The sequence below is a fragment of the Schistocerca cancellata genome, chromosome 4 (genome assembly GCF_023864275.1).
Source record: "Schistocerca cancellata isolate TAMUIC-IGC-003103 chromosome 4, iqSchCanc2.1, whole genome shotgun sequence".
NCBI classification, from domain to species: Eukaryota; Metazoa; Arthropoda; class Insecta; order Orthoptera; family Acrididae; genus Schistocerca; species Schistocerca cancellata.
In genome coordinates, this window is record NC_064629.1 from 146,219,198 (window position 1) to 146,245,988 (window position 26,791).

The 26,791-nt window shown below is 43.8% G+C and overlaps 1 protein-coding gene across 1 annotated transcript in view; it reads left to right on the forward strand.

The window, feature by feature from the left end:
- The first annotated feature begins 1,228 nt into the window (after positions 1-1,228).
- The window catches only part of LOC126183935 (serine protease filzig), a 160,293-nt gene continuing 134,730 nt past the window's right edge, over positions 1,229-26,791 (forward strand). The window contains exon 1 of the mRNA XM_049926282.1: positions 1,229-1,351. Within this exon, the coding sequence (XP_049782239.1) occupies positions 1,331-1,351 (21 nt within the window). The 5' untranslated portion in view covers positions 1,229-1,330. The remainder of the gene's footprint in view (positions 1,352-26,791) is intronic.

The following is a 26,791-nucleotide window of genomic DNA, read 5'->3' on the forward strand; positions in this document are numbered from 1 at the left end:
TATTTGTATGGAGTGTAGCCATGTATGGAAGTGAAACATGGACGATAAATAGTTTAGACAAGAAGAGAATGGAAGCTTTCGAAATGTGGTGCTACAGAAGAATGCTGAAGATTAGATGGGTAGATCACATAACTAATGAGGAAGTATTGAATAGGATTCTGGAGAAGAGAAGTTTGTGGCACAACTTGAGTAGAAGAAGGGATCGGTTGGTAGGACATGTTCTGAGGCACGAAGGGATCACCAATTTGGTATTGGAGGGCAGCGTGGAGGGTAAAAATCGTCGAGGGAGACCAAGAGATGAATACACTAAACAGATTCAGAAGGATGTAGGCTGCAGTAGGTACTGGGAGATGAAGAAGCTTGCACATGATAGAGTAGCATGGAGAGCTGCATCAAACCAGTCTCAGGACTGAAGACCACAACAACAACAGTCTATCTTTGTACTGCATGATTGATAAACTGATGATGCAATCATTACTGTTTATGCATACAGGCCTGAAGATGGTGCACTGAAGCACCGAAACTGGTAGCCACACAATAAATGACATCATAAGGACGGCTTTAGGTGTTTCATTTCCTTACACGGTTGTTCATTGTTCGATTTTACCACTGAAAGTACGCTGATGACTGCGGCGTCGCCGGCCGCGGTGGTCTAGCGGTTCTAGGCGCTCAGTCCGGAGCCGCGCGACTGCTACGGTCACAGGTTCGAATCCTGCCTCGGGCATGGATGTGTGTGATGTCTTTAGGTTAGTTAGGTTTAAGTAGTTCTAAGTTCTAGGGGACTTATGACCACAGCAGTTGAGTCCCATAGTGCTCAGAGCCATTTGAACCATTTTGAACTACGGCGTCGAGTACCCTACAAACGAGATCCACCCGTCGATATTCGGGGAGAGGATACAACCCCTGCGTCGTATAACGCACAGAGCTTGAACGCAACGGCACTCGGGTAGCCGCGTGCAGGAGAGGGCGCGCCAAACCGCAGCGGCGATGCGCGAGAACCGTTCGGCGACGGGCGGCCAGCTTTCCGGTGCGTCGCCACGCACGAGCACACGCACTCGCGGGCCCAGGTGACGACAGCCGCGATGAGACGCCAGTTTCCGGACGGATAAAGAAATGGCCGGCGTTCGCCGAAGGAGCAGCCTGGCGGGGCGGCTAGGCGGCTACGCCGTTGGCCGCACCGAAACGCCGGCTGGGGCGGCGTGAGCGGTACTTTCCCAGAGGTTAGCCCAGTGACCTACATGGCGGCTACCTGCCGCGGCCGACGGCCCGCCGGCTCCCACAGTCTTCCCTCTGCAGTGTCTGTGAGTGCAGTGCCGGGCATGCTCTTCCGATGACACCCAAGATCGCACAGGTGAGCGCTTCTGCTGCCTCTGCAGTCACTCGCTGGCTGTCTCATTCCGACACCGTCTAGCATCCACATTTATTGAAATTCCACATCTCGCGGAAACACAGCTTAGAGTGACATAGCTTTGCTACTGTCGGCTTCCTTATAGGCAGTTTTTTTAGCAAGCTATAAGAACACAGGATTCAAATATGTTCTTATTACTGTACTGGCGCCTGCACTGCCATATACTTCCCAATTAACTCTGCCTATAGGTTTGTCCGATACCTCTGCCACCACCGGTTTCCTTTACAGTATATCCGGGAGAGATGACGCACAGTTTCAAAATCGCATATGACAGGTACCATGATGCTGTTCTAGTTATTTTTTGTGCAACGAAACACACCAGTTATCCGTGACATACGATATTTTTGATTTTTTCAATGTAACTTATGAACATAATATTTGACCTTGGAAACGTCTTTACATTGAAACTTCTGTCCCTTATGTTACGGCTGATATGCCACATCCTAAAAAACCGCAAAAATACCGTGTCTTTAAGTCAAAGCCAGTATATATCTACACTTATGTTGTCAATATCCTGGAATATGCATGCTAAGTCATTTGACCGAAAATACAAACAAAACAGTCGTGTTTTCATTTATTTAAAAATTTTATTTAATTTGTGCATCAAAAGTATCACTAACGAAAATGTGCGGCATATGTACCGGATTTTACCGCGGCATGTATCACGATCTGTAGGGGAGACACTCCGCACCTTATGAAGTCTTGACCTTGATAGCCAAGATGCCAGTACGAGAATCAAGCCGGCCGGTGTGGCCGAGCGGTTCTAGGCGCTACAGTCTGGAACCGCGCGACCGCTACGGTCGCAGGTTCGAATCCTGCTTCGGGCATGGATGTGTGTGATGTCCTTAGGTTAGTTAGGTTTAAGTAGTTCTAAGTTCTAGGGGACTGATGACCTCAGCAGTTACGTCCCATAGTGCTCAGAGCCATTTGAACCATTTTTGAACGAGAATCAAAATTCACTGTTTAGTATAGACTAAGAACAAATCATGAGGCCGACAAGGTTTTGAAGAGATAGCTATAGACTTACCTCAATTATCCCCCCCTGGGCTTATGGAAAACTAACTCGACCGAAACGTGAACATTTTTACTATGGCTGGCGCCCACTAAGCTACTGCACTGCCGATACGTGCGCACTGTGTCGGAATTTGGCGAAAGTACGAACGGTACACAATCCATACTGCATGCGGCGTCTCTCTCGGATTTACCCAAGGCAGTTTCTTCGTAAGCTGTTTAAAATGTTTGTATGCCTAGAAAAAATATAGGCGTCGAACCTGTAGGGCTGTGATAACGTTGTTTTATTGGATTACTGTGCTGGACCCTGCGCTGCAATGTACTTTCCGGTTAACACTGCCCAGAGGTTTATCCGATATATCTGCTACTGTCGGCTTCTTTGTAGGCAGTTTCTTAGCAATCACTGGACTCGCATTCGGGAGGACGACGGTTCAATCCCGTCTCCGGCCATCCTGATTTAGGTTTTCCGTGATTTCCCTAAATCGCTTCAGGCAAATGCCGGGATGGTTCCTTTGAAAGGGCACGGCCGATTTCCTTCCCCATCCTTCCCTCACCCGAGCTTGCGCTCCGTCTCTAATGACCTCGTTGTCGATGGGACGTTAAACACTAATCTCCTCCTCCCCCAGTTTCTTAGCAAAGTGCATAAAATTCTTATATTCCTGAAAACATACGCGAGTGAAGTCTGTAGGACAGTACTGGATTTCTTCAATGGCGTTAATTTGCTCTCCCCTTAAATGGAATTACCAGTTGACTCTTTCTGTAGATTTGTTCGTGTGTTACTTTAAGTTACTGCATCTAGTTTTCATACATGTGGAGTGTGCTTATTCTTCTTATTACTCAACTGCGAAAAAATCTTAAAATTAAGTAACAGTTTAACCCAGGTACTTTTCATGTTGTGTAAGTCTCACCAGGATTAGAGCGTTTTGCGGATTAGGTCCGTAACTAACACACGCTGCGTGTTGCACAGTATCTGTTTTGATCTGTTTCTCAGGAATGATATCTATCCGTTCTTGTGGAAGATAAGTGCTGTTCGATTTCCCGTTCCAAAGCTTTGCTGTCCTCCCCACTTTTGCACGTTTCGCTCTGTCGGGAAATGATTGTTAAACATTGTTGCACTCAGGCATTAAAATTTCCTCAAACCGATATTTCTTCTGTAACTGAGCACTGCTAACCGTTACTGTCAACTCTCTGCCCTATGAAGAGAATAAAAATGACCGACTAGGACATTTGAGATTTCCTACTGTGTGAGAAATCGCACCTGCTTGACTCTGTCGTAAGGGAGTAATGTTCCGTGCTTTAGAGGTCAGTGTTGAGGACAGGAGTTAGTCTCGCTTGCGACCTCGTTCCGCGAGTAAACAAGCGCGCTAAGCGAGACGGGCTCCTCGTTAGGCCAGACAGATGGTGGTGCTCTTCTCGTATAACGCGCTGCCTGCAAACTCAGCTCAGCAATACGGAGCTTTGCAGCTTGGGTAATTTAGTGACAAGAACGTAACGTCGCAAACCACGCCCCTGCAAACTTATTTCCCATACTTTTAAAACATCTTCTCTAGGCAGGTATCAGCATACATATAGCGTAGCAAATGCATAACACAACTGCTCACTATAATGCAGTTTATTTACCGACCAGTTTCAATCCAGGATTGCCGGCCGGTGTGACCGAGCGGTTCTAGGCGCTTCAGTCTGGAACCGCGCGACCGCTACGGTCGCAGGTTCGAATCCTGCCTCGGGCATGGATGTGTGTCATGTCCTTAGGTTATTTATGTGTACGTAGTTCTAAGTTCTAGGGGACTGATGACCACAGAAGTTAAGTCCCATAGTGCTCAGAGCCTTTGGAACCATTTTTCAATCCGAGATCATGTACACGGTACTGTACAAAAACAAAATAATAGTTGCAGTAAAATGCAATGACAAATATGACCAGCAAGGTCAAAAAATTACGACAACCACATTCATAAGAAGATACTTACGTCGAATATGCAATTACTAAACCAACATTACATATTACACATTTTTCGAAATCCAAGGTACATCATTTAAGTCAAGCAGAACAACTCTGAACACAGTAACTATGTGAAATGCAGGCGCTAATCACTACAAATGTAGACATTAAACCGTCTCAAGACAGTAAACATCAGAACCACATATGATCACAATATCATTGTCAAGCGCCATGTAGTACAAAGATAACCAAAACATGGAACATACTTGAAGACATCAGAGACTACAAGGTCAAAATGTAAAACACATGTACATAAAAACATTATAAAGCATCTTACGTGAAATATGTAAGAGAGTAAGCTAGAAATAAAGACTTTTTTATAAAACTATAAAACTAACCGGAATTGTTATACAGTACTGTAAAAAAGTTGTTATATAGCTTTATAAAAAGTTATCTAGCTTTTATATAGCTTTGTAAAAAAGGCCTTGACTTCTGTTTTAATCATCTACACATTTTACATAACATGCATTGTAGTATTTGTATAGCATTTAATGTACATTTGTTTTACATTTTGACCTTGCAATCTTCGATGTCTTCAAGTATCTTTCATGTTTGTGTAATATTTGAACTGTGATTCTGTTGTTGACTATCCTGAGCCAGTTTAATGTCTTCATCTGTAGTGATTAGCGCCTGCATTTCACATCGTTATTGCGTTTAAAATTGTTCTGCTAGACTTAAATGATGTCCTTGGATTTCCAAAAATCTGTGATATGTAATGTAGGTTATATAATTGCGTATTTGACGTAAGTACCTTCTTATATTGTTATCGTAATTTCTTGACCTTGCAGACCATATTGGCCACTGCATTTTACTGCAGTTTTTGTTTTGTTTTTGCGCAGTACCGTGTACGTGGTACTGGACCGAAACCGGTCGTTAAATAAATTGCATTAAATTCGGCATTTGTGTTACGCATTTTCTACTTTATTTCCCATACGTCTCGTCACGGCTCTGGTACGTATGTTTTTATGAGAAGGGTCTTCGGTAAGTAAAACTCTCATATGTATCACATGTGGTTAAATATGAGTCACTATGACCGGACTATGGGAGCGGCCGCAGTCCCCAGTAACTGCCTGACAGGACAGTAATTTCTCGATGCGTCACAAGTAATACATCATTATGTTGGCAACGTAAATTCTCTGACCAGTATGGGGTTAATAAGTTTTGCACGTGTGCAGACCATGTTGGTCAGCTTCTTTGTACTTCCTACGGTCGCAGGTTCGAATCCTGCCTCGGGCATGGATGTGTGTGATGCCCTTAGATAGGTTTAAGTAGTTCTAAGTCTAGGGGACTGATGACCTCAGATGTTAAGTCCCATAGTACTCAGAGCCATTTGACTCTTTTTTTTTTTGTACTTCCTACTGGTTTCCGCAAAGCAGCACAGTATCTGGTGCACCACATGACGTACAAACACAACGGAGGTATCTGGAGTTACATTGCGCACTGCTGACGGCGGGAGGATGTAACAGCAGGTATACAATGAAAATGATGAATAAAATCGTGTCGATGGGCACGGTTCGGAAGCGTCAACCTGACTCCCTTGCACCCACGTTAGTGACTGGGAAGACTTATCAGTTCATTTAGGAACAGTTAGACAATTCTGATTACGCTTGTCTAGTTTCTCCTCTGAAATAAAAAGAAACGCGTCATGAGAAAACAATCGAGACTACCTCAGAAATCAATGGGAAGTACCTGTAGATTCATACACTCTTCCTCTCCAGCACATAACACCTATTAATTACTTGTATTTACTTATTTACACAGGTTCTGCGAGGCCATTTGTGTCAAAGCTACTTTGTCATGGAGCGGGTCACTACATATACTGATGAGCTAAAACGTTATGACCACTGCCCACCGCGAAGTTGAATGCCTCCTGGTGGTGTTGCGGGCACGTGATGCAGTGATGAAAGAATGTAAGCGGAAGACAGGCGAATGGGCAGTCGTTATAGCGAAGATGCAGGTCGCAAAAGCGGAAATCCCCTGATGTAAGCTGTTTTGACAACGGGCACATAGTTGTCGCGCTGCGGCTGGAAACGAGAATCTGTGAAACGGTGAAGCTGCTCACCTTTCGGCGCACTATTGTCGCGAGCACCTATGGAAAGCGGTTGAAAGAACGAGTAGGCAGTATGGTGTTGGACGACCATGTCTCATCACAAAACGTAGGGGTCGAAGAATCCCCCACTGTGTAATCCAGGATAGACGGAGATCTGTGGCAGATCTGACGACAGCGTACAATACTGGTGCAGGCACAACTGTTTCGGAGCACACCGTTTAAAGGCCATTGTTGAACATGGAGCTCCACATCCACATCTACGTGTTCTTGTGTTGACCCAACGACATCGTCAGTTACGACTGCAGTGGGCGTAGCATCACTAAGTTTTCGCCGTGGATCGACAGAAACGTGGCACCTCGCGAATGAATCGCATTTCTTGTTACACCAGGTCGATGGTCGGGTGCTTACACGCTGTCATCCAGGCGAATGTCTGCACGAACATGCACTGTGCCCCAGATGCAGGCCGATGCGGACAGAATTATGTTATGGGGTAGACTGAGTTGGGCTTCCATGGGATCTGTGGTGGTAATCGAAGGCATCATGACAGCAGAGAACTATGATAACATTACTGTGGACCTCCTGCATCGCCGGCCGGAGTGGTCGAGCGGTTCTAGACGCTACAGTCTGGAATCGCGCTGCTGCTACGGTCGCAGGTTCCAATCCTGCCTCTGGCATGGGTGTGTGTGATGTCCCTAGGTTAGTTAGGTTTAAGTAGTTCTAAGTTCTAGGGGACTGATGACCTCTGAAGTTAAGTCCCATAGTGCTCAGAGCCATACTTAAAAAAAAAAAAAAAAAAAAAAAACCTGCATCGCTTCATGCATGAAGTCTCCTCCTATGGCGATGATATCTTCCTGCAGAATAACTGTCCTTGTTGCAAGGTCAGAATCGTGCTACAGTGGTTTGAGGGACATTGTAGTGAACTTACATTGATGTCCTGACCAGCAAATGTGTCTGATCTGTACCCACTGGAAGACGTATCTGGCGCCAACTGCGTGCCCGTAAACCGCCATCTCGTAATTTGAGGGAATTGCTTGACCTGTGACTAGACATCTGGTGCCACATACTTCTGGAATCCTGTCAAGGACTTATATAATCCGTGCCAAGTAGAATCTCTGCTGTACTGTGTCTGAAAAGTGGAAAACACGCTGTTAAACAGATGGTCATAGTGTTTTGGCTCCTCGGTGTATATAAATTCCAAAATCTAAAATACGCGGATACTATCAGTTGAGTGTGAAGCAAATGAGAAACGTAGACATGTATAGGGGAGTTGGGAGTTACTGTGTTAAAAGAGAACATTCATCTTTACGAGACCCCTTAGCTTGAATAGCAGTCTCATAAGCCGGCCGGAGTGGCCGTGCGGTTCTAGGCGCTACAGTCTCGAGCCGAGCGACCGCTACCGTCGCAGGTTCGAATTCTGCCTCGGGCATGGATGTGTGTGATGTCCTTAGGTTAGTTAGGTTTAATTAGTTCTAAGTTCTAGGCGACTGATGACCTCAGAAGTTGAGTCGCATAGTGCTCAGAGCCAAGCAGTCTCGTAAACATCTAGTCCCTCCCATGAACCATGGACCTTGCCATTGGTGGGGAGGCTTGCGCGCCTCAGTGATACAGATAGGTGCAACCACAACGGAGCGGTATTTATTGAGACACCAGACAAACGTGTGGTTCCTGTAGAGGGGCAGCAGTCTTTTCAGTAGTTGCAGGGGCAACAGTCTGGATGTTTGACTGATCTCTAACTTCCTGGCAGATTAAAACTGTGTGCCGGACCGAGACTCGGACTCGGGACTTTTGCCTTTCGCGGGCAAGTGCTCTGCCAACTGAGCTACCTAAGCACGACTCACACCCCGTCCTCACAGCTTTACTTCCGCCGGTACCTCGCCTCCTAACTTCCAAACTCATTCTGACTGCTCTGGCCTTGTAACATTAATCAAGACGGCCTTGCTGTGCTGGTACTGCGAACGGATGAAAGCAAGGGGAAACTACAGCCGTAATTTTTCCCGAGGGCAAAATAGAGTATAGATTTAAGTGTCAGGAAGTCGTTTCTGAAAGTATTTGTATGGAGTGTAGTCATGTAGGGAAGTGAAACATGGACGATAAATAGTTTAGACAAGAAGAGAATAGAAGCTTTCGAAATGTGGTGCTACAGAAGAATGCTGAAGATCAGATGGGTAGATCACATCAGTAATGAGGAGGTACTGAATAGAACTGGGGAGAAGAGAAATTTGTGGCACAACTTGACTAGACGAAGGGATCGGTTGGTAGAACATGTTCTGAGGCATCAAGGGATCACGAATTCAGTATTGGAGGGCAGCGTGGAGGGTAAAAATCGCAGAGGGAGACAAAGAGAAGAATACACTAAGCAGTTGCAGTAGGTACTTAGAGATGAAGAAACTTGCACATAATAGAGTAGCATGGAGAGCTGCATCAAACCAGTCTCTGGAGTGGAGACCACAACAACAACAAACACCTAGTAGTGAAGTGCAGTACTCTCTGGAGATGGTTTTTGTTCTTTGGGAGTAATCTGTGAGCGTCATAAGATTGGCTGCACTTTTGCTTTCTTTGCTTCATTCTCGCCTTTTGTTACTTACTGTTTCAAATAATCCTTTTTATCTGGCATGTAATGATGAGTCCGTATTTCATCTACTTTTAAGAAAAGTTTCATAAATTCACTGTTACTGCGCTTAAATAAATCGAACCACTCTTGAACAATGTTCATTAGAATGATTTTTGCGCGTTGGTTAACAAATAGTGCACGTATCTTGCGGAAAGCATTGTCGTATCTCAAATCTTGTCTACAAAGTGATGGATTCGGTCTGTTGTGGTGTAATAATGTCAGCAATCGCGCATATCTTCAAACGACGGTAACTGAATACTGTATTGTGAATTTTTTCGACAGTCTCGTCGGTTGTTCAGGTTCCCAGGTGTTCTGAATGTTTGTCGTCTTCAGTGAATGAACCAACACACTTAAATTCACCACCCTTTAATGTAGAAGCTAACTGCTTTTCTGTGCTCATCGGGGTTGAACCTCTTAAAACGAAACGTTTTATTATAGCTCTTAATTCAATTTTGTTATTTTTCAAGGAATTCTAAGCACTTACACTATTGCAATAAACAAGTAACTAAATATGTAGTACATCACTGCACCACTATAACTTTCCTCGTAAAGGTCATAGTATTTTTACTAAATAGTACCATATCTATGTTAGGCTGAGAACGTTTACAGTGCCCTTCGGATGTAGGCACAACCACGGTCTCATAATAATAGTTTCTGACATAATAGCAACAAAATTACGAGAGGAAGGTGAAAAGATTTTGGCCTAACAGCAAAGTACTACGTTTCTTAGTTCAACGATGCATTATTCCATGTAGTAGTGCATTTTGTGCAACCCTTTCTTCAGTGAGAAGATTCTATTCTTGAAGTACGAATCGAAGTAGACATTTGTGGCTGTCATAACATCACCACCGACCTCATAACAAATTCCAGGTACATATTTATTTGATTGTTTGAAGATAACGAAGACAGAAGGTGCCAGATCTGTTGTGTAGAATGAATATTCCAGTTACTTCTACTTGAAAACCGTCAGATTTCCCATCAACAAGACACCACGTAGGCAGATGCAATAACCTCACAATTGTTTTCTGGTATTTCTGCCCACACATTTTCTTAAACAAACAAAAAGCCTTTCACTTAATCTATAATACTTACGTAATTTTCATTAGTTGATTTTTACCCTTATCGAAGTAATAAACAAGAGTTGTCTTAGAAAAACACGTCCGTTAGCACACAAAATCGTATTCAGCTTTCTGTGTGCGGGCCCACTGTCTCCCACTAACTGGTCTTCACTTTCTGGATAGCAAATATGGGCACGGAATCAGCGCATTATTTTTAAATCGGTCCCGTGTTTCGAACAAGCGTTCGCTCCCGAATGTGCTATAGTTGGTATCCAACAAAAAGGAGTAGAGTCTAGCACAAAAATTGAGGAAGAATGGGAAAGAAAATCGACTGTGGTCTTTTGAAAACAACCATTCTGGTCTTTGTCTTAAGTGATTTGTAATGACCACTGAAAAGCTAAATCTAGATGGCTGGACGCGGGTTTGAGCAGCCACTCTACCGAATACGAATTAAACGTGTTACCACTGCGTCTCTCCCATGGTTAACACGTCTAAAATGTTATGTGTAAAATGACTGTAATGTTAACTGTTTCACACGTCTTTAATCGCCGATCGTCCAACAGCATACTGTCAAATTTCTCGAGTTTTCATCTATGGTTACAGGTTTCACGTATTCGTCTTCAAGATAAATATTTGGTTTCCAGCATCAATTTACTAACTGTTGAAAATAAAAGCCCAGATACTTTACACAGCTTCACTAACTTGGAACGAATTTTTGTTGGTAGTCAAGCGTTCAAAACAAAGAACTGGATGACTGCATTAAATTCCACTTCATCCATTTAGACGAAGTCCTCACAACACTAGGTACTTTGAAAATTCTTGTGTGTAAAACTATTTCACAGATCAAGTTGATACTCATTACGCTACTGTCATAGCTCAAGAGAAACATATTTACATTTACACTACTGGCCATTAAAATTGCTACACCAAGAAGAAATGCAGATGACAAACGGGTATTCATTGGACAAATATATTATACTAGAACTGATATGTGATTACATTTTCACGAAATTTGGGTGCATAGATCCTGAGAAATCAGTACCCAGAACAACCACCTCTGGCCGTAATAACGGCCTTGATACGCCCGGGCATTGAGTCAAACAGAGCTTGGATGGCGTGTACAGGTACAGCTGCCCATGCAGCTTCAACACGATACCACAGCTCATCAAGAGTAGTCACTGGCGTATTGTGACGAGCCAGTTGCTCGGCCACCATTGACCAGACGTTTTCAGTTGATGAGAGAACTGGATAATGTGCTGGCCAGGGCAGCAGTCGAACATTTTCTGTGTCCAGAAAGGCCCGTACAGGGCCTGCAACATGCAGTCGTGCATTATCCTGCTGAAATGTAGGGTTTCGCAAGGATGGAACGAAGGGGTAGAGCCACGGGTCGCAACACATCTTAAATGTAACGTCCAATATTCAAGGTTCCATCAATGCGAACAAGAGGTGACGGAGATGTGTAACCAATGGCACCTCATACCAGCACGCCGGGTGATACGCCAGTATGGCGATGACGAATACACGATTCCAATGTGCGTTCACCGCGATGTCACCGAACACGGATGCGACCATCATTATACTGTTAACAGAACCTGGATTCATCCGAGAAAATGACGTTTTGCCATTCGTGCACCCAGGTTCGTCGTTGAGTACACCATCGCAGGCGCTCCTGTCTGCGTTGCAGCGTCAAGGGTAACCGCAGCCGTGGTCCCCGAGCTGATAGTCCATGCTGCTGCAAACGTCGTCGAACTGTTCGTGCAGATGGTTGTTGTCTTGCGAACGTCCCTATGTGTTGACTCAAGGATCGAGGCTTGGTTGCACGATCCGTTACACCCAAGCGGATGAGATGCCTGTCATCTCGACTGCTAGTGATACGAGGCTGTTGGGATCCAGCACTGCGTTCCGTATTATCAGCGCTTGTACAAATTCCGAACCTTCGCTAATCCCAATCTCGCCACTTTCATGATGATGATGAAATGATGAGGACAACACACACACCCAGTCATCTCGAGGCAGGTGAAAATCCCTGGCCCCGCCGGGAATCGAACCCGGGACCCCGTGCTCGGGAAGCGAGAACGCTAGGTCAACTGCTGTTTGTGTATGAGAAATCGGTTGGAAACTTTCCTCATGTCAGAACGTTGTAGGTGTCGCCACCGGCGCCAACCTTGTGTGAATGCTCTGAAAAGCTAATCATTTGCATATCACAGCATCTTCTTCCTGTCGGTTAAATTTCGCGTCTGTAGCACGTCATCTTGGTGGTGTAGCAATTTTAATGGCCAGTAGTGTATATACGAGTTGAAACCTCTACAGTTTGCACTCTTTATATTTCATGAGGCGTTCATAATATCGAAAAGAGGTTTACGGAATATTATAGTGCGTAAGTTAGAACGATATGTTGTTGCACGTTTAATCCGTTTAATATTTGTATCAACCGATGTACTGAAGTAATTACGGTTCTTTTAACGGCATAAAGGTCTTGAAAAGAGAAATGCAGACACACAAAGCTTGTTAGTGTTATCAGTGTTACTTTTCTCAAAAGTGTCCAAGAAATGAGCTAAAATTGAAAATCTCGGATTCGCATATTGCAGCGTAAGCGCTGGGAAGTGGGGCTCTCGTGCCAGACTTAGTCCTTGTATTACGGCGTTCAACTTCTTAGCTGTTTCGACAAAATATGTTCAGTTAAATATCAGTACGCACACTCATTTGAAATAGTTTTCGTAAGCCCCGTGTAATACGAAAGACGTTAGCATATGGCTCCAGTTATAACAATTGTAGCTGAGCTTGTATATTTGTTGTATAGAGTAGGGCAGAGAAGGACTACGCTTGATCTTAGTACGTAGGTCTATCTTCATGCTGCATTTAAACATGGTGGCTGGCATTAGAGGTTCTAGGCGCTTGAGTCCGGAACCGCGCTGCTATTACCGTCGCAGGTTCGAATCCTGTCTCGGGCACGTGTGTGTGTGATGTGCTTATGTTCGTTAGGTTTAAGTAGTTCTAAGTATAGGGGACTGATGACCTCAGATGTTAAGTCCCATAGTGCTTAGAGCCATTTGATCTGGCATTAGAGCCCCACTTGACGGTGTTTACACCGAAATGTTTCCGGTCGTCTTGGCTTTCTACTTTAGCTGATTTCTAAGTGACTTTTGTGAAAAGTTTCACCGCCAATTATTATGTTAGTGTATCTGTCTTTTCAAGTTATTTAGATTGCCGTATATCGTTACAATTATATATATATATATATATATATATATATATATATATATATATATATATATATATATATATATAGAACAGTTCACGGAATAAAAGGAGGTGCAAGTTTTAGATGATATCTCTCTCAAGCAGTGACCACGAAGCGGTGCACGTTATTGTTCGTAATTCCTGTCTCACTGTGCTCAAGTAGTTCCAGCAGCAATGTGAAGTATATTGTTTTCGCAACTCTACGAGGGGCAGCCGTCAGGAATAAGGACATTGTGTCAGAAAGGCGGGGCTCAGCATGTGGCGTGCCAGCGCGTCGTTCAGAAACAAGGTTAGGCCCGCCGGCTGCGTCTGCTTCCCGCATCCCGCCTCGCGCTGCCCTCCTTTCCTACCAGCACAGCCAAACTGCACGCTTCGCCGCGGAAACTACGCTTTTACGTGGCGGGTGGCTAACGACCTGAGGAAACACGCTAATTCAAAGGCACTCTTACCTAACTCATACTGTATTCGACAACGACTTCTGCTACAAAATGCCAAGCCTTACCGGTTTCGCAAGGTACTGAGCTTGATAATTGTGCACCCTCTCACACACAGTATCAGCTCAACTACTGTACAAGGGCAATGCGAAAGTTTACCTATCACAATGACGGCGTTGATATAAATGAAAATTTGTTTTGATTATGTTGACGCCAGCCATGGTGGCCGAGCGGTTCTAGGCGCTACAGTCTGGAACCGAGCGACCGCTACGGCGCAGGTTCGAATCCTGCCCCGGGCATGGATGTGTGTGATGTCCTTAGGATAGTTAGGTTTAATTAGTTTTAAGTTCTAGGCAGCTGATGACCTCACAAGGGAACCTCCCCATCGCACCCCCCTCAGATTTAGTTATAAGTTGGCACCGTGGATAGGCCCTGAAAAACTGAACACAGATCAATCGAGAAAACAGGAAGAAGTTGTGTGGAACTATGAAAAAAATAAGCAAAATATACAAACCCAGTAGTCGATATGCAAGATATGTAACATCAACGATAAATTGAACTCAGGAGCGCCGTGGTCCCGTGGTTAGCGTGAGCAGCTGCTGAACGAAAGGTCCTAGATTCAAGTATCCCTTCGAGCGAAAGTTTAATTTTTTATTTTCACAAAATTATCAACGTTCAGGCACTCACACATAATCAACTTCGCTCTCCAAAATTCCAGGACATGTTCAGATTTGCTTGGACATAGGCAGGATTTGACGGTCTACACACGGAAAAATTTGAAACATATGTTTTGACAGAGCACAGGGAAAAGTGAGCGACTGCGAAACTGTTGGTTTCATTTGTTGCAGTTTATGTGACAAACTCTTATGTTTTCATCACTTTTTTGGGAGTAATTATCACATCCACAAGAAAAGCTAAATCGGGCAACGTAGAAGAATGTTTTTACCCATTCGCCAAGTGTACAAGTTAGTTGGGTCGACAACATATTCCTGTCATGTGACGCACATGCCGTCACCAGTGTCGTATAGAATATATCAGACGTGTTTTCCTGTGGAGGAATCGGTTGACCTATGACCTTGCGATCAAATGTTTTCGGTGCCCATTGGAGAGGCACGTCCTTTCGTCTACTAATTGCACGGTTTTTCGGTGCGGTCGCAAAACACAGACACTAAACTTATTACAGCGAACAGAGACGTCAATGAACGAATGGACAGATCATAACTTTGCCAAATCAAATAAAAACATTTCGCTGGAGGGGAGACTTGAAGAAAGGACTTCTCGTTTAGCAGTTGCTCACGCTAACCACGGGACCACGGCGTTCGTGAGCTGAGATTATCCTTGATGTTGCCTATCTTCGCATGGACTACTCAGTTTGTATATTTTGCTTATTTTTTCATAGTTCCACACAACTTCTTCCTGTTTTCTCGATTGATCTGTGTTCAGTTTTTCAAGGCCTATCCACTGTGCCAACTTATAACTAAATCTGAGGGGGGTGCGATGGGGAGGTTCCCTTGTCAGAAGTTAAGTCGTATAGTGCTCAGAGCCATTTTGTTATGTTGACGTATGGTGTGCTACGTGAAGGCGAGTATCGAATAGTTTTATTTATAAAAACTCATAAATAGTAGGGTTATGTACTCACCGGCATAGCTGAGAGCTTGAGCCCGTCACTCTCGGGATTCTGGGAGGCGAGTCTGCCTCGGATCGAATCGGATTAACGACGAGGGCTGGTGGTAGTCAGCCTGGATGTGGTTTTTAGGCGGTTTCCCACATCCAACTAAGTAAATATTGGGTACACGCCACGCAAGTACTCTACACGGAGCTAGATTCGGTGCACAAATCCTATGCCGGGGGAGAGTGATGTCTTCAGGAAAGACATCCAGCCATCAGCTATCACTAACATTGCCAAAACCCATGTAACAAATGCAGACATCGTAGAGAACTGGGAAAAGGCAAGAAAAAAGAAGATAAGTGGTATGTGATGTGTGGTGTCACCGCCAGACACCACACTTGCTAGGTGGTAGCTTTTAAATCGGCCGCGGTCCGCTAGTATACGACGGACCCACGTGTCGCCACTGTCAGTAATTGCAGACCGAGCGCCACCACACGGCAGGTCTAGAGAGACGTACTAGCACTCGCCCCAGTTGTACAGCCGACGTTGCTAGCCATGGTTCACTGAGAATTACGCTCTCATTTGCCGAGACGATAGTTAGCATAGCCTTCAGCTACATTTGCTACGACCTAGCAAGGCGCCGTATTCAATTGCTATAATACTTCTGTATCCTCAAGAGCAATGTTCTACAAATGTGGATTAAAGTTAAGTATTCCAGAAGCTACGTACTTTTCTTTATAGCATTCATTACGTATCCTGTTTCAGACCTCACGCCAGCCTGCGTGTGCTTATAGCGTGCATTTCGGTCTCCTCCAACAAAACAGTGTTGGCACGTCTGCCGACACTTCATGATGTTTGTCTCACTCAAATGGATAACCAGAAATACTTCCCCGTCTATAAATTCGAAATTTGAAACTTAATATCAACAGAAAGTCATACAACTTGGAGGAGGTAAACTAGAAGTCCTCAGTAGACAATAAACACGGTGCTGAAGTCAAATGTTGGAGTAATTCTCTTGAACGAAATGTCTTCGAATGACTGCAGCCACAGATAAAAACATCGAGATTGACCACAATGTGAAACTGGGCTATCATATGTAAAACGAGCCCCTAGTCAGGTCGTGAAGGCCCAAGTCTTGTCTACCGGTCGCTGTGTCATCTTCTGCCTTGCGGCGTAATGCGGATGCGGTAAGGAGAGGCATGTGTCAGCCAACCGCTGTCGCAGACTTTCCAGACCGTGGAGCCGCCACTACTCGGTCAAGTAGCTCGTCAACTGGCGTTACGACGCTGCGTGCACCTCGTACCAATCCTCTCACCAAATAAAAGCACATGGCAGTACCTGGAATCGAACCCGGGTCCTCCACCTGGCAGACATCTACTCCAACCATTACTTTTCCTGGTATTGTTCGTTGCGTTTGGTCTGGGCAGATGTTATACGACATCCAATGAAGTTGCTCATTGATTCCTTTTCTCAAAATTTTATTTCGTAGTAGGTAGCACTCTGATCGAACACGCTGAGCTACCGTGCCGGCACCACACAGCTGCCGGCCGGGTGGCCGAGCGGTTCTAGGCGCTTCAGTCTGGAACCGCGCGACCGCTACGGTCGCAGGTTCGAATCCTGCCTCGGGCATGGATGTGTGTGATGTCCTTAGGTTAATTAGGTTTAAGTAGTTCTAAGTTCTAGGGGACTGATGACCTTAGAAGTTAAGTCCCATAGTGCTCAGAGCCATTTGAACCATTTTGAACCACTCAGCTCCCGAGTCGGACGATCAGCTCTACCAAGTATAGTAAATAGCTGCCAGCATAGGCATAGCAGAATAAATAATACTGCACGTTTCACATGTACAATTAACAATCATTTTATCGTGAAACTCTTCCGTCGGTTCGTGTTTGCACAAAAGAAAAAACAGTAATATGGTTTTGTGGTTCCACTTTGATACAAAAACACTTTTGTTTTTATTTATTTTATTTTCTTTCTCAAACTATTTTCAGCAACAATATCGCCTCATCAGTATTTTTTTTCTTTATTCCTATTTCGTTTACTCACTACATGAGTTTTACGCTAGTTGCCGTTATTTCCGGCATATGTTCTATGTTTTTGTTGCCGTTTCTTCGGCATACAGCACATCTGCAAGTTCGTCGGTTGGCTCGCAGTTGCTTTTTAAACATAGAAAAACATAACTTTTGCACGTTGTGATTCAAGAAAATTAAGACCGAGGTGCAAAAGTTACGTTTTTCTGTGCTTAAAAGCAAGTGCGAACTATCCAACGAACTTGCAGGTGACGTGCTGTATGCCGAAGAAACGACAACAGAAACACAGAGAGTATGCCGAAAATATAATGATATTTGAAACAGAAAGGTACTGAAGATCTGAGAGGTCTGAAGTATGAACTGTTCCTACATCAAGCTGCTTTATCAGTTTTTAAATCCTCTAAAATATCCGCTTTTGTTACTTTTAAAAAATCTGGGGTCGTAAACGTTTTGAGTCGAATAAAGGTGTTCTGGCCACCGAAGATGGGAATTCTGCAAACCTTCCAGAGTTGTATAGCAGGGATAGAATCTGCTCACTGGAAACCAGTTTTACACAGTATAGTGACCTCAATGGGACAAAGTTGACAAATAAGTGCATTTTTTGACCTAAAGAATAGTGTCTTACGTTACCAGACGGGAAGTTTCCTTCTTGACCTAGTAAGTGGGAGACTGAAGAACAGTTTCACTTAACTTAGTTTAGAATCTTCTGCTGTTAGGACTGTGCTACCCATTGATTAGCGATGCCGGCGACGTATGCAAGTAATGAACCATTCCGTTACCTCTATTGGCAAGAACGTACACGTCCTGTATTTAAAATCGTAAATATGTTTAAATATCGTAAACAATAACAATTTTTGTTCGTGACTCGTGGATCTAATTGAAGCAGGATTGTTTATTTTTAATGCCACTTCTTAGAGCAGAGACCGATACGCCGTTCTTTTATTCAAGAGTGAAAATCTACCTAGAAACTGTATTTGGCAGTCCCAATCTGAAACAGTTCGGAAGCTTATAACACCTATACTTAACACATTCAATTCTTAGTTTGTCGTAAGCATAAACTAAGCATCACATCCAGGTGAGGCTTTTTGTCTCCTTCGAGTCATTGTTCATCTCTATAAGCGATTACCTACCACTCAAATATATTCTGGTAAATGTCGATTAATCTAAAGGCTGAACTGGTTTATTTGACTATTACTCGGAGCGCTCGTTTGAAGAATTCTTTTGGCATAATTCTTCTCAAGATGCCACATCTCCGTTCTATGCAATACACAATAGAACTGACGATGAGTCCATTATTAAGACAGCGCTGCAGCAAAGGTGTAGCGAGCTTATAGCGTAGGACGTCCACAAGCAACTTGTTTCAAATTAGGAACTCACCTTATGTTGCCATCTTCAAAAAGGAAGTAAAGAATACAATTACAGTGATTTGAAATTTACGTTAGCCGTAAATCGGGAATATACAAGCCTATGAACAGAAGTTCTTTTTGCCTATTTACTCACATGGTACAACCAGGGTAAGGTTGGCTGTTGATATTCCGCTACATTAATTGAAAATCTCTTTGTGAAAACCTTCGTCAGTGAAAGACGAAGTGGTTTCAAGATACCCGATAAATATGAAGTAAGATGGTTCAAATGGCTCTGAGCACTATGGGAATCAACTTCTGAGGTCATTAGCCCCCTAGTACTTAGAACTAGTTAAACCTAACTAACCTAAGAACATCACAACAGCCATGTCCGGGGCAGGATTCGAACCTGCGACCGAAGTGGTCTCGCGGTTCCAGACTGCAGCGCCTAGAACCGCACGGCCACTTCGGCCGGCATGAAGTAAGAGTTTCATACACCAACCGCTCTTAGTTTCCAGTTGACCCACTCCGTTATTCACTGAGGAGAAATTCAGACAAGCTGAAGCGGAACTGGCATCGTGACGTACTGTCGGTTAGTGATGTTTCAACGGATGGCTCACACAAATCAGCTTTCACTAGTGTTCGTGTGAGGGTAGTAAGTCCTTGAGATACGACACCTCGGTTTGAATCCCTTCCAATATCGTTCTTTGTATAGTTTATGGTACGATTTATTTTTATAATGTTTCCATGTGGATCGGCATATTGATATTTTGGTCCGCAGCTCGTGGTATAGTGGCTAGCGTTGCTACCTCTGGATCACGGGGTTCCGGGTTTGATTCCCAGCCGAGTTTGGGATTTTCTCTGCCCGGTGACTGGGTGTTTGTGTTGTCCTCATCATTTCGTCCTCATTCGGGAAAGTGGCTAGATTGAACTGAGTAAAGATTGGGGGTTTGTACGGGCGTTGATGACAGAGTAGTTGAGCGCCCCACAAACTAAACATCATTGATATTTCGTAACTTTATGGCGGGTGTAAGACTCTTATCTTTCTCTCATTTTTACTTTTGAGATTTCACTGTTATTTCACAGTATCTAACTCAAAACAGTACAACAGATTCTACTGTACCATCTGCCTAACCCAATGTTTTCACAAAGTCTTCCTAAGCTAACGTTGGCTTGATAATCTACGTTCTGTTATTAGATCATCAATAAGAGTGTCGTGCAATGTGTTATTTACGCAAAGGAGAAAAGAGATAATATAGCCGCTTTCTGTTTGCGGAACATAAGTTGTCCTTTAGACATCCAGTGAGCTATGCGTATGCAAGAAATACTCTCGAGAAATCAAGTACTTAAGACCATTTGTTTGTAGAGGTTTAGTGGACACTTCTGCGCAGGTCAGTGCCTGTAATTTCTCTAAAGAAATCTACGATTTTATGTTTTTCTAAGGAACAGGAGAGAAAAATTAGTCATCAAAAGATCTTTCTTTCTACTGGTATCCTCTGTGCTGCAACAATTAATGGAATGTTGTCGTTGCATGCCTTTCAGACAGACCCTGTTATATCTTGTTTACTTCCCTACATGTATAATCGGTGTAATTTTCCTGGTTTATTCTTTAGTGTGATTTCAGTAATGTGCTGTACTCTTAGTGTGAAATTACGTATTATTTTGTCGCTGCGTAATAAAATGCAGATATAAATTTGCACTATCCGTATCTCAGTTTTATTTTCTGATCGGTATAACTTCTTTAGTCCGAAATTTGTTTTTTATGTAACCCTTTTATAAATTAGTGAAAACAGGGTCTGAGATGGTGTTGACAGTTTCCACTTATCTCCTGCTTCCACAATAACCTTCATTTAGGTATATCAATGTAGTTACCACATTGTCTCAAATACTGCGCTATACTGCTAAGATTAGAATGTTATCTTGTTGGTGCTTGTTTTCGTTAGGTGAAATAAAATTATTTGCATCATTTATTGTGCATTGATAAAGCAACTTTTTATGCCTAATTCCAGCTGATCAAAGTAAATTTCACAGCTAAGTGTCAGTAGAACATATTTTCATTGTGTTAATATCATGTCTACAATATCCACTCAGTCACTAAGGCATACAGGCTGTGTGTATCATCCCACATGAGTGTCTACTGAAGGTTGATATTTACTGCAAAACATTGTGGAACGCCAGTTGCAAAACTAAAGTTACGGGAATTACAGATTGTGAGAAGTATTTGGGCAATCCGTGAGACCGAATGAAAAATATCAATAGGCAAATTGGAGCTCGACAAAGAATATGAAAGAACTGAGGCAGCATATACATGGAAAGCTCAGGAACGTGTATAATTTCATCCATAGCTGCTGGAAGCGAATGAATGAGGCAGACAGCTCCATTAGCCCAGTGCTGGAACCGGTTGTAGGTCATGCGCGGAGCAGGGCATCTGCCGTCTGTCCGCAGTAATTCTCCTAACTTCAGCTGCATTGCCAGCCCCTGACTACTCTCAAAAAGCATCAAACCTTAGGTACTGAAAAACTCGACGGCCTCCAGATTTTATGATAATGTAAGCCCAAGCCGGCCGGGGTGGCCGAGCGGTTCTAGGCGCTACAGTCCGGAACCGCGCGACCGCTACGGTCGCAGGTTCGAATCCTACCTCGGACATGGATGTGTGTGATGTCTTTAGGTTAGTTAGGTTTAAGTAGTTCTAAGTTCTAGGGGACTGATGACCACAGAAGTTAAGTTCCATAGTGCTCAGAGCCATTTGAACCATGTAAGCCCAAGAAACTGACTGCCTGCAAAAGGTCATCACAAATGTAAGTTCCGTAGATGAATCCTGACGATTTTGCGCACCCAGCACGCTAAGTTTTTTGTTGGTCCTGGGGTGTTTATTTAGTTGCAAGTTATGCACTAAGAGTGCCAGGTGTTCATAAAGAGAAACGAAATTGTAACGTCCTCCGTGTGGGAGTCTCGATTTTTAATTACGCTGTATTGGAGAATAGCAGACAGTCACACTATAGTATGAGAACAAGGCACTGAGTGAACCAGGGGTTGGTAAGTATTTGAGGAATCGATGGGGAAGGCTGGTACGGTGATTGGAGAGGAAAAATGTTTCATAGTAATTAACGTTTGCATTTCCATGACGACGACCAAGTGCAAGACACTGCCAGCAGCTGGTTACCATCACGGGTGGCAAATTTCTGTAGATTATGTCATCACCTCATGAAGATGATCCTTCTCATCACCCATGACTGATGCATAAGTTTTTGTTCTCTATCGCAAAGCATCCCTTCCCAGACATGGTTTACTCAGAGGGTTGAAATAACCGAAATACTCGTATGGTAGTAACGGAGATGATAGATAAACTCCAGTGGAAGACTCTGCAAGAGAGACGCTCAGTAGCTCAGTAGGGACTTTTGTTGAAGTTTCGAGAATATACCTTCAGCGAGGAGTCAAGCAGTATATTGCTCCCTCCTACATAGATCTCGCGAAGAGACCATGAAGATAAAATCAGAGAGATTAGAGCCCACACAGAGGCATACCGACAATCCTTTTTTCCACGAACAATACGAGACTGGAATAGAAGTGAGAACCGATAGAGGTACTCAAAGTACCCTCCGCCACACACCGTCAGGTGGCTTGCGGAGTATGGATGTAGATGTAGATGTAGTTCAACCCGCCATAAAAAAAGATCTGCTGTTCACAAGAGAATCTAGAACCTAAAACGACAGCAACAACAATACACAAAAACAATATCAATTGTTAGAAATGTTACAAAAATACTAAAACATATCACATGAGAATGCATTTCTCTTGTTAAGGCAGAGTACACACAATATAAAGACAGCGTGACAAAATAAGCATCGTGAGCAGGCTAAAACGCTTCGCTTTTGTGCCTTAATGTGGAGTTCGGTGAAGGAGTTCGTTGAAAAATGATATTTTCAGGGTACGTCCTTGTCGAGAAGCCAGAAAAGAAGCTTTAAAAATCTGTTTCACATAAAAAAGAGAAATGATGTTCAAAACATAGACCTGCCTTTGTACCACCGTTTGTTTACTGCCCATATTCTCATTATCCACATATATAATAAAGCTTTTGTGCAAAAGAAACACATGTAGCACATAGACACACTTAAACCCAAGGTCGGTGCGATAACAGCAACTGTAATGTTCGACAACTGCGAAATAACTGAAATCTTTGGACCTGGAGCTTCTTTTGTTACCGTATTTATCCTGAAATCAGTTACAAGGCAGTTTGTAAATAACGTTCAAGATAAAGTCATACACCACAGTGCGGACCATCTAGTTACTTAGTTAGTTTCATGTTGCACGGATCATTTGCACGATAAATCCTAATGATATGGAACGAGTCATTTTACATTCACATCGTGTAATGTTAATGCTTTAGTTTTGGGCTTAAAACAGAAAAACAGCCATAAGTTTTATATAATTTTTTAGACCCACTGAAGATGTCACATCGTTTTCGAGACATGTATGAGTAAATAGAAAAAAAAGAGATACAATGTTTTACGGAAGGTGGAGTTTTAAAACCTTCTCCCTCACCCAAAAAAGAATGGTACTTGTCTAGATTAGGGTTACGTAATATATCTCCCGTAAGACGTAACTTACGTGTCAATGAAATAAAGCTTACTTTGGTATAACAAATTTCGCTATCCAAAGTTGCTTACTTAGTGAACCTTGGGTCGGAATTATGACGTCACTAGTGATGGAAATTAACTTACGGTAGCATGCTCCATCTTTCACTATTTGCGGAAAAGGCTGTGCTTTTCTATTTTGAGAAAAAAGTAAATTGTATTAAAGTAAAATTTGTTGAAATGTATATTTACCCAAAAGGTAAGTGAGAAGAGATTAAGACTGGTCAATCGTTCCCTTAGCGACTGCATACTTACTGTCGCGCGGGATTAGCCGAGCGGTCTAGGTCGCTGCAATATTGGACTGAGCGGCTGGTCCCAGTGGAGGTTCGAGTGCTCCCTCGGGCATGGGTGTGTGTGTTTGTCCTTAGGATAATTTAGGTTAAGTAGTGTGTAAGCTTAGGGACTGATGGCCTTAGCAGTTAAGACCCATAAGATTTCACACACATTTGAACACTTTTTTGCATACTTACTCCCAAGTGTCACACCGGTTCATCCCATCGTTAGTTTGCCGCTCTGTCTCTTCCATGTGACCTAACGAGCTTACAGATCAAACAATCTGTAAAACCATATAAATACAGTATTTGCAGAAGACACTACAGTAAAATAAATTATTGCCAAATTATAACATTAATTTACGGCCAAAGAAAAACTTCTTCCTTCTCGATGACCCTGTATAAGGCTTATACAGTGCGATACTGGATCCGGCACGCTTATGTCTCATTACTGCAGCAGGAAGTGCATTATACTCTTCAAGTGACGAGGGATTATAAATTGTACCACACAATGGCATATATTCGTATTTAGTGACGCATGTTGCAATAGGTTTACGCGACTGCTTTAAGCGGAAAATAATGTCGCCACAGCAAATCCGATGACAAAACTTCAAAATTAATACCTCTCTTCAGATAGACTACGTCAAAAACATGCAATACAGGAGAAAATACATCGCCTCTTCGACAGATATTGGAAGTTATCAGTTCCAGACAGAGGCAAGTCGCATATACAATACTGGCCATTAAAATTGTTACACCAAGAAGAAATACAGATGATAAACGGGTATTCATTGGACAAATATATTATACTAGAACTGACATGTGATTACATTTTCACGCAATTTGGGTGCATAGATCCTGACAAATCAGTACCCGGAACAACCACCTCTGGCCGTAATAACGGTCTTGATACGCCTGGGCATTGAGTCAAACAGAGCTTGGATGGAAGAGTAGTGACTGGCGTATTGTGACGAGCCAGTTGCTCGGTTACAATTGACCAGACGTTTTCAATTGGTGAGAGATCTGGAGAATGTGCTAGCCAGGGCAGCAGTCGAACAGTTTCTGTATCCAGAAAGGCCCGTACAGGATCTGAAACAAGCGGTCGTTCATTATCCTGCTGAAATGTAGGGTTTCGAAGGGATCGAATGAAGGGTAGAGCCACGACTCATAACACATCTCAAATGTAACGTCCACTGTTCAAAGTGCCGTCAATGCGAACAAGAGGTGACCGAGACGTGTAACCAATGGTACCCCATACCATCACGCCGGGTAATACGCCAGTATGGCGATGACGAATACACGCTTCCAATGTGCGTTCACCGCGATGTCGCCGAACACGGATGCGACCATCATGATACTGTTAACAGAAACTGGATTCATCCGAGAAAATGACGTTTTGCCAATCGTGCACCCAGTTTCGTCGTTGAGTACACCATCGCAGGCGCTCCTGTCTGTGATGCAGCGTCAAGGGTAACCGCAGCCATGGTCGCCGAGCTGATAGTCCATGCTGCTGCAAACGTCGTCCAACTGTTCGTGCAGATGGTTGTTGTCTTGCAAACGTCCCCATCTGTTGACTCAGGGATCGAGACGTGGCTGCACGATCCGTTACAGCCTTGCGGATAAGATGCCTGTCATCTCGACTGCTAGTGATACGAGGCCGTTGGGATCCAGTATGGCGTTCCGTATTACCCTCCTGAACCCACCGATTCCGTATTCTGCTAATAGTCAATGGATCTCGACCAGCGCGAGCAGCAATGTCGCGATACGATAAACCGCAATCGAGATAGGCTACAATCCGACCTTTATCAAAGTCGGAAACGTGATGGTACGCATTTCTCCTCCTTACACGAGGCATCACAACAACGTTTCACCAGGCAACGCCGGTCAGCTGCTGTTTGTGTATGATAAATCGGTTGGAAACTTTCCTCATGTCAGCACGTTGTAGGTGTCGCCACCGACGCCAATGTTGTGTGAATGCTTTGAAAAGCTAATCATTTGCATATCACATCATCTTCTTCCTGTCGGTTAAATTTCGCGTCTGTAGCTCGTAATCTTCGTGGTGTAGCAATTTTAATGGCCAGTAGTGTGTATTCCGATTACTTACCACGCTGCGGTTTTGTTTCAGTTTTCCCCACAAGTGAGGTGGTCAGAACAGGCTGTAGGATATTGACAGCAAGGAAGGAAGATTTGTATTTAACATACCGCCGACTACGAGGTCGTTAGAGACGGAGCACAACCTCGGATTGCATACGGATGAGGAAGGACGTCGGCCGCGTCCTTTTTAAAGGAACGAAACCTGCGTACGTCTTAAGCGATTTAGGGAAAACACTTAAAATGTAAAACTGAACGTTCGCTCCTACGGAATGTAGGTCACGAGCGCTATCTCGCTCGGTACTGCATATAGCGCAGCAGATTATATCCACGGCCACGAGAGAGGTTCTGGGTGCACTTCAGCCATAAAAGGGAAAAACTTTCTGCGTTGGGGTAATAGTTGGTGGCGTCCCAGGTGGCTGCGAGGGCTGCAAAGTGCTTGGCTGCCTCTGCGAGCGAATTAGCAACAGAGGCTAAGTTGTCTAGCGTTTAACGTGCTGCTACTGAAGAGATGTGGCTCCCCCGGCGCGTATACTGGGACTCGCTACTGAAGACATGTGGCTCCCAGGCGTGTATTTCTCGCGCCAGCTGCGAGGAATTCTCTGAAGAGACCGCAACGCTTCCAACGCGGCCCACGTCTCTCGACACATTCAGTATTCAGCATACCTTGTGCCTCGAGAGGCGAACGTCCAGCGCCCGTTCCGCATCACGGCAAACTCCCTGTTGTGTACTACGAGAAATGAGAAAGCATTCTTCTTCCCACAAGACAACAGGAGGAAACTTTTTTCTTAGTGGTACGTACAAGAAGGAGTTTCTCAAAATGTCGATCCGGGTTTTAATATCCCTGTCCTAGTCTTTATTAGGTGTACATTTCTTTCCTTTGAATGTGGACCAATTACTTCTACGCCGTAGACTCGGCAACCATAACATTTAGTGATGTTACACGTAAGTGACTTCATTTGCACCGTTTTTCCATTAAGATGTTAACAAGGATGGACTGA